The sequence below is a fragment of the Antedon bifida genome, chromosome 2 (genome assembly GCF_963402885.1).
Source record: "Antedon bifida chromosome 2, ecAntBifi1.1, whole genome shotgun sequence".
NCBI classification, from domain to species: Eukaryota; Metazoa; Echinodermata; class Crinoidea; order Comatulida; family Antedonidae; genus Antedon; species Antedon bifida.
In genome coordinates, this window is record NC_136227.1 from 3449558 (window position 1) to 3462686 (window position 13129).

Genomic DNA, 13129 nt, shown 5'->3' on the forward strand with positions numbered 1-13129 from the left:
ATTGGACAGACAGACATGCAGACTATAAAGGGCTTTCCTGACCAATAGTCTACAGTTAACTACAGTACTATCAAAACAACAGCAAGTTAATGCTTTTACTTCACATTGGTGTTGAAAGCATTCAATATTAAATGGCAATGGAAGGCTATACAGAATTACTTAAATTTAATGTGTGATCTATTTGATGAAATGAAACAATTGAGCATAGTGTAGTAACATTATTTATGTACTACCATAAAACAAAATGGGAATATAGTATTTATATTCTGGCAAACGATTCTGTTATGTTCTTTCTTCATAGTGTAGTTAGCTAGTATTAAAACATTTAAGATTAGTATATTAAAGTACAGTAGTTAAAGGTAATGTACATAACATTAAAATGTGTTGAAGTTCTTAAACAGAAAATGGGAATATATATATTCTGGTATGTTCTTTCTTCATGTATTAAATAACTAAACATTTAAGAGTAGCATATAAGAGAGTTTGTTGTGTAGTTAAAGTTTGTATAACCAAAAATTATTTATGATTTATCGTGATTCAATTTTATTGCATGCATGTAACCTTTAGTAAACCTTAATCTAAAATTGTGTAATTTTATTATATTATAAAAGAGAACCAGCGATATTGTATACATTACAATTATGTAGCGCCATCAAGCCCATCATGTTGTCTCATGTGAGTTTAATGTCGACAAAAATTGACTCGACAGCGAGGTAATGCATCTATATTGGATGAAATACTTTCCTTAAGGTGATGCTCTAAGCAGGTATGAAACTGATAAAATAAATTAACGTTGACGACTCATCAGATATGTAATTAAAATGGAACGGTCCAGTAAGGAGCTTTAAAAGCCTTGCATAGACAGTTTACACGTCATATTTTTGAACGCATAATCCATTCACAGAAACCTATAGAATATATTAGAATATTAACTTTAGTATAATGTGCCTCAAGGATGTGGTAATGAATTGAAATGGACTGTTGTATCTTAAGCTCTGTCTACACTATCAAACTTTATGTCGACAAAAAATGTGGTGTGCCCTTATATGGACATGATGATGTCATATCACTACCATATTTGAGCACATCACTACCATATTTGGGCATGTCACATAAGTTGCACTGTAGTCTGGTAGATTGTTTGTTTGGCGTCCAGTCTCGGGTTCTTTTTATTTTTTATGGCTCTATGAATTAGGATTGTTCTCATTTTCGAAAATGATACCACCACATGCATATTATCCTGTACTGAATGTTATTTTAATTGAACGTATAAAAACAAATTTCCCATTAAAATTTTTGTTAAATAATTGGATATATATGAATTTACAGTATTCATTTATGAGTCAATTTGCAATTAGAGAATAGCATCAAGTGAGTATGTTTGATGAAAACCCAATGAATTGGGATGATTAATGGAGGAGATTAATTGAGGAGATTAATTGAGGAGATTTTGAGGGATGGTACCCTAACGAACATCATCATTGCTAATTAGAACATTGCAACTATTTCAGATGCATTTTGTCAATTGTCAAAAGTCATTATTTTAGAGGTTAAAGAAGTCTCCTAAATATTTTTAGCAAAGTGATATGAACAATTCAGTATAGTAGAACCTTCAGAACCCAATAAAGTGTCCCCTTAATAGAGGTTTCTCCTAAATACTGTAAGGTTGGCTGTAGTGTTAAGACATTGCCCCTTCTTTTGTTTCATGAGAAAGTGTCCCCTTAATAGAGGTTTCTCCCAAATAGGATTGGCTGTAGTGGTTAAACATATGCCCCTCGTTCGATTCATGAGAAAGTGTCCCCTTAATAGAGGTATATCCTAAATAGGGTTGGCTGTAATGTTAAAACATGCCCCCTCTTTTGTTTCATGAGAATGTGTCCCTTTAATAGAGGTTTCTCCTGAATAGGGTTGGCTGTAATGTTAAAACATATGCCCCCCTCTTTTGTTTCATGAGAAAGTGTCCCTTTAATAGAGGTTTCTCCTGAATAGGATTTAGCTGTAGTGTTAAAACATTTGTCCCCTCGTTCGTTTCATGAAAAAGTGTCCCTTTAATAGGGGTTTCTTCTGAATAGGGTTGGCTGTAATGTTAAAACATTACCTCTCTTTCATTTCATTGGAATATGTTTTAACAATACTCCTATTCAGGGGACACTTTGTTTGGTCCCAATGGTGTCCACTTAGTAGGTGTTCTTTTGATACTTAATCCAGTTTTCATGAGAAAATGTTGCAACATGTATTCCAAGAATTATTTCTAAACTGTGTCACTATAAATAAAATTCTTTCATGCTTGCCGTAGTCTAGTAGTTAAAAGTATTAAACTACTTAACTGTAAACAAAGGTATTTTAATGTCTTCGTTAGCTTTTTAGAATGGTGAAATTTGAGAAGACTAAACTCTGCCGAAGTAATAATATTTCTTTAGTTGAAGTAAATATAAATTGGTTTCGGTAATCAAGGGAAAAGTACTAGCAGAGTAAATGTCTGTGGAATTTGATTGAGAACAATCTTAATGTACGAAACCTAGATTCTTTTATAGTTGATACTATTTCTACACTATTAGCTCAGCTACCATGTCTCGAAAAGAAATGATGATAATGGTGTGTTGGGATGTTCCCACTTCAGGGCAGGGTTCATGGAATGTACCATTATCTAACAGGGGTGTTTAAAACATGTTTTATATTCGAGTTGTAGTTCTCTTCTCGGAGAGAATAGGCCAATGTCAGTTTATCCAGGTAAAGTAGCACCTACAGACTACCAACTCCACTTTATACACACAGCATTTCTACTCACGCCTAGATTAGGTAACTAGCAATATTATATTATTATTTGACATGACATTTTATCAACATTATTTGAATGTGGACCTACTGTACGTACTAACCCAGACTATAGCCTAATATCTCAGAGTTACTGTAGCCTATATCCCCCATTGTGGGATATACAATGAAATAAAAACATTTATTTTAATACTAAACTTAATTGATCTCATACATATTTCTTTATTTTCTTCAATTTACTATTATTCATGTAAAGCTTTTGCCTAAATCCTAGTGGTTTTACCTTTTCATACAATTAATTTAATAAATATCACACTATATGTTAAAAAGTATACTTACCCTAATATTGTTATTGCTGAGTACCATATTGAAAACTTTCAACCTCCTCAATATCATAAATAACATATTTTTAAAGCTTCATAATTTTTAAGATTCAATATGATATATAGTTATATATTTGACAGTTAAACTTTAGTGTCAGTTATAGAGATGATAAACCTAGAATCATTGATATTATCATAAATATTACTTTACTGGGCCAAAGTATTATTACAATTTAATTTAATTTCTTAGTATTACAGTTATTTTGTGCTGTTAATAAACCTAGAATCAGTAGTATCTCTGCCCTTATTTTTTATATTATATGATCATAAAACAACTTTAATTCGGCCAATAAATTCAATTTTATTTGTATCATCACCTACAGTTATCACATAACTTGACAAATGTTTACTGACTGAATATAATAATAAAACTAGATTTTTGATTTATTATATATATTTGTTTTAACAATATTTTAGTGAACAACTCAGTTGTTGAGAGGTCACATAAAGTATGAGTGTATTATAGTTAATACAATATTGTTTTTATAATGTTTGCCTGGCAAATATAGTAAAGTTTGCAGTATACAACTGTATAATGTGTTTTCAAAAAGAAAAGCTCTGTCTACACTATCAAACTTCATGTGACAAAAAAATGTGAAGTGCCCATATATTGACATGATGATGTCATATCACCTACCATATTTTGGAATATCACTACCATTTTGATAGTGTAGACAGAGCTTAAAGTTGAGAATGTCTCAGTAGAGCATATCAATAAAGTATGGATGTCCTCTGACTACAAAATATTGCCACTCGTTATGAGAAAATGTCCGCTTAATAGAGGTGTCCAAAAGTTGAGAATCTAGTGTAGATTAGAACAATCATTTAATAAACCATCACTTGGTTTCAACTCATCAGATAATTTTCAGAATTTGATACCGTTTTGGATCATATAATTTAAGAGTAATTTATTAGAATGCGCTTACACTGTTTCTTAAGCAAGAAATCTAAAACAGATTGATGTACAGTACAGTAGTGTGATATTTATCTTGTGTCACGACTTAATTTTGTTCTCGTTATTTTAAGAGTTTCGTTGAAATCAACACCGATATTAAAACAATGTCTGGACCTAGTTTCTTGACTATTTTATTGCGGTTAGAAGATGTGTATTCATGATTTTATACTGGTAGGTAGGCCTAAGTAGATCATTTTTAAAACTATTTTTGTGTGAAGCATACATTTTAGACACTTTTTGTTCATCTCCCAAGTGAGAAAACAATAAAAAAAGAAGATGGCCTCTATCTGTGTATTTCCCTTTGTAGTAGGAACACTCCACCCTATCACCATCATCATTTCGTAACTGTGGGAGGGTGTTTAGGCTTGTAGACTACTGTACCGACACCAAACAATGTTGGTTTGTGTATTTGTCTCTGTCAACTTCTTTCTTTTCACTCTGGCTGTCACATTAGACGTGTTCTTTTGATAGGGTCCTAATTTTGAAAAATGAAATACTTCTGGAGACTTTACAAAAGCATAGGTTTAGTTTCTTAATAGTTCTGTATAATTTACTTTTATTGTTTCTTTTCCGTGCAAACCTTTTGCAAAACACGTTGTTTTACGACAGTATCGCTAAATGGATTTGATAATTTACAACTTTTCAAACGCAAGGTGTTAAACTGCATTATTGTATTACTGCTCCATAATTGCACGAACCAAAATTTTCAATTAGTTGTTTATGATCGTTTCAAGTGTTTAGGGCTTATAAACCGTGTCATTAAATTCTAGCGTGATGCACTTTGATTTTGCATAATTTCTACATATTCATAAATATTTTGAAGATAATGAACATTTTTAACTCTTACCTGGATACAGTATATACCAACATATTATAGGCCCTTTTCCCCTCTGAGGAGAGGAAATTTATGGATGCCAACAGTCTATTTTGTGCCTAGCTTACTTGGATAAAACAACGATAGCCCTTTCTCCTCGAAGAGTGAGATATACCTTGAAAAGTAGAAATTTAGAAATCCTCTCTCTTCTACGTTGAAGAAATACATATATATATCATATGTACTTTTATTTATATTCAAAACCATGTAGCAATACATTACAACTTGTGGCCAGATTGCGTGTAACCTTTACATTAACATTTAACAAGCACTTAAAAGATAAAAAAACGCCAATATTTGATAGATATAAAAAGATAAAATATGATAAAAATACAATAGAATCAGGCATTAATCGGCGGCAGATGAAATAGGCAATTGGGCTAAGCAGGCTAGTTCTCTGTGTTTGTTGTTCGTGACATTCTTGTTAGTCATGTTCTTTTTTGTATTATATACCATCACAAAACATTACAACATTCAAGCCTAGATAATAACAATTGAACCTATCTGATGGTGACATAGTTTAACCACAGATTACATAAAATTATTTCTAATGTTGGTGGTCTTCCATCTATATCCATCCGTCATCTTTTGTCTTTGCACGGTGTACAGTATTTTAAGACTGTTACACATCGCCATCCACATCAAAAGACAGCACAAAAATAGCAAAATATTGTAATGTAAGAACACACTTCTACAATTATTATAAAAATTGATTCATTATAAAATGTTTAACAACCTTGGGTTGTCATTGGCTAATTACAAATGATTTATGCAAGCATTAGTTAAAACATTTTTCCCCTTCATGTTTTAAGAGCGACAAGAGCGTGTGGATTAGTAGCATAAAGGCTTTTAAAGTGGCGTACCCACATGTCCATTATTAGTTTTCATTTGTGTCATACATGCTCTGATGTTTCTCACTTTTTTATTTAAATCGTAAATGATGGAATAAATAGCTGTTGAAAAAGTTGCTGCCATAATACTGTACTAACGGATTTTCTTTGCTATTATATCTAAACTTTTTTATTTACTTACAACTACATAAAAATGGAACCTTCATTAAAGACCAATGCAGTATGAGGTCATGTTCCACATAGAGCACCATTTCCATGCCCTGATTCAAGGGACACCTCTATTAATTCACAAAGAGCATCATTTCCATACCCTGATTAAAGTAGAAATCCTCCTTTGGGACACTCCTATTCAATGGACATCTCTATTAAGGGGACATCCCTATATTAAGGGGAAATTTCTTATGAATTAAACAAGGGGCCATTTTTTTAACACTAGGGCCAACTCCATTCAGGGGACACCCATATTAAGGAGACATTGGGTGCCGAAAGTGTCACCTTAAAAGAGGTTCTACTGTTTATATTACATTACAACATATAAATATTAATTTAAAGAAGGGATAATCCATTCAGGAAGCCAGTTCATTGTTTGTACTCTAAATAAAATACTAACTTGTTATAATAATTTTAAATGATAAGCCTACAGTTAGTATCGTGGCACAAGGGACATCAATTAAGGGCTACACTTTTTAACGCATGTAATAATTTATTCCATAAATGGAAATAAAATCCCCAAAGCTAAAGCTTTGTAATTGATGCTAGTACTGTAAGTTTATAGTGTTCATTTTATTTACACCACCGAGAAAAAACAAAAATATTTTTTCCCATCTTTACTACAAACAATACTGTACAAATAATGGCAAAGTTTATCAGTTTGAAAACCGTACATTTCTGCAAAAATCCTTTCTTGCGCAGTGAGCCAATTGAATGACTGCGTGGTGAAACAAGTTTCATCTATTGTACAAGAATAATATAGAGGTTATATTGTTACAAATTGATGGTATAGTAGGATGAAAGAATCTTGTGTCCCTTCATATAGTATTCCTACATTTATATTCAGGGAGTTGTAACTCCAACTCTCTGCATGTCCCCTTCATATAGTATTCCTACATTTATATTCAGGGAGTTGTAACTCCAACTCTCTGCATGTCCCCTTCATATAGTATTCCTACATTTATATTCAGGGAGTTGTAACCCCAACTCTCTGCATGTCCCTTCATATAGTAGTTCTATTTTCAGGGAGTTGTAACCCCAACTCTCTGCATGTCCCCTTCATATAGTATTCCTACATTTATATTCAGGGAGTTGTAACCCCAACTCTCTGCATGTCCCTTCATATAGTAGTTCTATATTCAGGGAGTTGTAACCCCAACTCTCTGCATGTCCCCTTCATATAGTATTCCTACATTTACATTCAGGGAGTTGTAACCCCAACTCTCTGCATGTCCCTTCATATAGTAGTTCTATATTCAGGGAGTTGTAACCCCAACTCTCTGCATGTCCCCTTCATATAGTATTCCTACATTTATATTCAGGGAGTTGTAACCCCAACTCTCTGCATGTCCCCTTCATATAGTATTCCTACATTTATATTCAGGGAGTTGTAACCCCAACTCTCTGCATGTCCCTTCATATAGTAGTTCTATATTCAGGGAGTTGTAACCCCAACTCTCTGCATGTCCCCTTCATATAGTAGTCCTACAGTACATTATATTCAGGGAGTTGTACAGTAACCCCAACTCTCTGATGTGTTCATGCTTATTAAACTACAGTATGCTCTGCAGTCATTTCATAATCTATTTATCCATTATTAACAGTGGAATAATGGTATAGCAATGGTGTTTAGTTACAATTAATTTAATTTAGCATGTACTTAAAGGGCTCATACCAATATAATATAATTACATAGAGCCATGAATAATATTATTTTGGGGAATATATTGGTTATTATTAGACATATGATGGACATTAGTAAACAATAGACAATCAATATTGGTTTAAAATTAAATTATAGGAAATATTTAAAAAATAAATAATTTAATAATAATGTGTGGATAATAAATTACCCTTCTTTTTGGCCACCCCTATTAAAGAAAGACTATAGTTACCATGAAACAAATGGGCCAATATGATATAACACTATAGCCAGCTCCTATTCTGAGGACACCCATATTAAGGGGTCCCAAAGGTGTCCCCTTCAATGGGGTTTGACTAATGTATATTTTAAACATTTTTATTAATATTTTAAAATTTTGATTGTCTCTAGATTCACAAATTCATTTTTTTTCTTTGTTTAGCTTCACCCGGCCAGTTTCTGTAACGTTGATGACATGGATGACCTTAAGAATACCGTAGTGGTCATGAAGTTGGAGCCTCCAGAGCATATGCCATGTGTTGCCATCACACTCTATGTGAAGGTTAGTCTTCCCTCCATTAACCTCTGTCTACACTATCAAACTAGCTAACTTGCACTACCAGTAACCTTTGTTGCTTTTACAACGTTAATGATGTATTCACAATCCTATCAGCTCACATCCCCATATTACCATGCTTGTTGGTACGTTAAATTTCAAAATCTAAAGCTCTGTGTACACTATCAAACTAGTGTCATGTGTCGAAATATGGTAGTGATATGACATCATCATGTCCATATATAGGCTAATCACATTTTTGTCACATAAAGTTTGATAGTGTAGGAGACAGAGATTTATCAGTCTTGAACCTTTTGCACTTTTAAAGTACTTTACAATATAAAATGACCGATTATAATGTATTTGAACTATAATCTCTTTGATGTGTAACTTTGTTGATATGTGATAATCATAAAATGTATTATTAATGTCATGATTTTCATAATTTTTAAAATACATTATTAATGTCATAATTTCCAAAATACATTATTAATGCCATAATTTCCAAAATACAAATAATAATGTCATAATTTCCAAAATACAAATAATAATGTCATAATTTCCAAAATACATTAGTACTGTATTGTCATAATTTCTATCCAATGTATCAGTACATTATAATGTCATACTGTAATTTGTCGAAATATGATGTGATAAATACCTTGAAAGGTTCCAAGGTTATCATCATTATTAGCATTATTAATGATGTTATAGAAATTTTAACATTATGAACTGTGTCTATTCACTGCATTCTTTCTGCTGGTATATTTTGGACAAATGTATAATAATAATTAGAATTGTTAGAACATGTGTCGTCCCCAAAAACATGAAAAATGAAGGTTAATAAAATCAGACTTTAAGTTTAAATAGGCCATTTTGCAGTTTTAATATTAAAAGTTATTCACTTCTGTAAAAACAAAAAAAAATATTTAACTTATAAAAAGACAAAAGAAACGGTTATTTTTGATCAAAAACCAATTTATGACAGACAATTTAAGTATTTTTTGCTTTAAATTACATTTTTTCAGATAATAACAATATTCCAAATAATTTTTTTTCGATCCTTTTTTTGGTGAATAGCTATAAATTACATGACATTCAAATGGCATATCCATCAACAAATTTGAAAAAAAAAATTGTGTAAGGGACAAAATCAAATCATTTAGATTTAATCAAAAATTGTCAACAAAACGTATTTGAAATTTTCTGAAATACATGTAAAAATTAGTATATAATTGTTTTGTGGGCATTTTTTCAACATCACTGCTCCTAGCATGTTGTGCCGTCGTCTGCAACGTGCACAATCGTGTTCAGAGTGCTGCCTACCAGGATCAAGGCCAGCTTATCATACACACGTCTATACACTTCTATAGAAACCACATGAAGCTCACCAAATCGAATGCATTCTGCCATACTAAACAACAATATTGTACAAGGCTGCATAAGATCGTACTTATTGTTCAGCAGTTAGCATGAGTTGTTTTTGTGAAAGCCTTAGTAACCAGAGTAGCCAAAAGGTGTTGAAATCCAGTGATTTCGCTACATTGTTACAAATTGAAATTTTCTCAAGGAACACTGCCTAACACATTGTAAACACGCTATTTGCGTATATGAATAGATTTTTATACAAGTTCTGTTTTTAGATAATGCAGCATTTATTATTGTTTGCTCAAGAATGAATGTTAATTATGATCCTCTATGGAGTAACTATGATAAATATATTTCTTTGTTCCTGTTTATTGTTGATATTAATTTGTTCCAAATTGGTTTTTTTTTGTAATAAAAAGTAGATTTCAAACTCGACCCCATGATATGTGTGTATTATAAGCAGAGTGCTATGTTACTGCACAGTATAGTATGTCATTCAAAATCACCCTATATTGTAAAATGTTGAATACAGTACCCTCTGTTCCTGAATCTTAAAACTCTAGTCGTCACAATAAGCTCAGTGGTCTAGAGGTATTGTAGGTTGTGGGTTTGTTTGTCCCACCTGAGAATTACTGGCAAACATTTTTAGTGTATCCAGTACAATTATCATCAGAGGAGAGACTCTACTCTATCCTACCATAGAGATATTAACACTCTATGGTAGGATGGAGTAGAGCCTCTTATTGAGTGAGATACATTTTCAAGAAGTACTGTATAAAGAAAATGAATTGAAATACTAACTGTGCTATAGTAAGTCTCAATAGTGAAATTGTACATTTGAAATAATTAAATATCTTACTACGATCAATGGCCCTGTGTATGACTCAAGTTTTAACACCTTTCCTTGATCCATCTAAAAGTTATCTAGTACACGCAAGTTTGACCAGAAGCGAGTCATTCGTGTGCGACTGATTACCAATTCATAATGCTTTAAGGGGAAAAGACAGTTTTTAAGACAATTGGGCTGCGGTTGTTTTTAATCCTACTTTAGCATCTCAAAGCTATGAATTTTTTTTGGAAATGTATGTTTTAGTAGACCTCCAATTAAATGACAAAGATCTATAGAAATTATAAACAAATATCTGTTTACAGTTATTTCTTGTATCTTACAAACATGCACAAATAATAATCTATTTTTAGTTTATAGAATAATAATCATAAATTTATCATTGACTGAAATATTATTTTAATTAGTAAACTGTAAATAATCTCTCAGTATGGTGTTTGTTTTTCAACCGATCGTAAAAAACAACACTTTGTTTTCGAGTTTCTATTGTGTTCAGCTTAATTGCATTTGGTTGTCAGCAATTTAAAATTAAATTTTATTTAAAATAATTTTTTTTATCCTAATAATTCAACTGTAAATAGTGTACTACTTTTGAAATATTCTGTAGAGGAAAGAATATTACTTACAGTAAAAGTTGCAAATTGAAGTGTTACACTTAACCTAATGTCCTAATTCTTCTGAATTAAAATGTTTAAAATTAAAAAACTGAGCTCCCACTTTTATCCACCTATGTCTACAGTATTGATTATTAAAACAACTCTTTTATTGTATGTTTGTTTGATATTTCCAATTACTGTACCACTTTGAAAATCAGTGCACTAGTACTGAAAGTGCCTGCAGAATATAAAGAATAAATAAATAAATAATAAAGATATTTTTATAAAGTCATGCTTGTCTCATGTTTCAGTCTTGGTCTTTGTTTTTCTTATTAAAGATCCATGGCATATGTGGTGAATATATCTATAAGCTATGAAGTGTAATATTCCCTAATGGTCATTTGATGGGTTATTGACCTACCAGCCGTTATACCCTTTCTTATTCATACTTCATTTCGTAATGCTTAAAGGCTTTTTAAATATGATGCTAAATTAAAATTATACTGGTGCTTCTATTGAAAAACAATTACACAATGAAAACTGAACCACTTTATAATAAATCTTATATTTTCATTACATGTACTACTATTTACAGTATTTTTTATATACAAAATTGAATATTTGAAAAATTCATAGTTTGATATCTGAATACAGTACTGTGTCACATTGTCATAACAGCACTGTGTCATATAGCACTGTGTCATACAGCACTGTGCCATAGAGTACTGTGTCATACAGCACTGTGCCATAGAGTACTGTGTCATACAGCACTGTGTCATACAGCACTGTGCCATAGAGTACTGTGTCATACAGCACTGTGCCATATAGTAATGTGTCATACAGTACTACATATTGGACATATTTAGAACAATGTTCCATTTCCTTTCCTTTGTATTGAATTTTTGCCATGTGAAAGATAGTGCAAGGAAAGGTAGTGAAACTCATTGAGTCTGAAAATTAATATAAAGTAGTTTATGAAATAAAGAAAAGCAAGTTAAAACCATCCATTAAAGGTAAGAATTAATTTTAAATCAAAACAAAGAAACAAAGTATAGTAACTTTAATTGTAAAATACAAATGAGGATACAGATTCTGTGTTTAGTGTGTACATAAGTTGTTGAGTTTTAGCACAGAATCATTTCAATATGTAAATTTGTTACAACAAGGAAATTTCACAAATATTTCCATAACCTGCTTCAAAAATTAAAACATAAATTCATAATTTCCCCCGAAGGTACTCCAACAGTTGTCGCGCAGAATGTAAAATTGTAAAAATAGTTTGTTAGCGGAGATCGTAAGAAATCATTTGGGAATTCAAAGAGTTCGTTAACGACTGCGATTACACTCAACTTATTTCTTGTGATCTGCTCACATGGGGAGAAATTAACGCTGGTAGTCGATATCGGGCTTGAAGATTTACAAGTTTCCAGGGAAAGAAAGCTTTTAAGTCAAACTTGTAATATCATCTTTTTACTCGTATATGATACCTGGAGACAAGGTCTACACACTTAAATTATATTCCTTGTGTTAACACAAAATTAATAGGAACATTTAGTCGTTCAGGTGTCTCTTTTAAGGCTATGTTTTGGTTAAACAAATCCTATTTTATTAGAACAACCTTAATAGAATATCTTGAGATTCAAAAACCTTTTTAAAAAAGCAAACACGTAGCGTAGGATACCTGGATAAACCAACATTGGCTTTTTCTCTTTGTAAAGAGCGCTACACAACTTGAATACACACATTCATTAAACATCCCCATGAAACAATCTCATGTCATGTCTTGAAACCTGTAGCAAACCAAGCTAACAAAAATAATAGAATTTATATCTTGCTCTTCGAGGAGAATAAGGCATTTATCGGTTTATCCAAGTATAAGCAGCACTCATAGATTACCAACACCATGTCTGGTTTGGGTAATTTAGGATGAGATTAGACTAGAATTAGACCTGAATTTGGATGGAAAATACTAAGCTTTAATACTGTACAGTACATACATTAGATGATAGTATTGCAAGCTGCTAGAAAAGGAGTTCATAATATAAACTAACATTTTATTGTTCATTGTTTAT

The 13129-nt window shown here is 31.8% G+C and overlaps 1 protein-coding gene across 1 annotated transcript in view; it reads left to right on the forward strand.

Annotated features, from left to right (window-relative positions):
- LOC144835783 (uncharacterized) overlaps positions 1–13129 on the forward strand; it is a 51169-nt gene that overhangs the window by 12403 nt on the left and 25637 nt on the right. The window contains exon 2 of the mRNA XM_078690868.1: positions 8133–8252. Within this exon, the coding sequence (XP_078546994.1) occupies positions 8133–8252 (120 nt within the window). The remainder of the gene's footprint in view (positions 1–8132; positions 8253–13129) is intronic.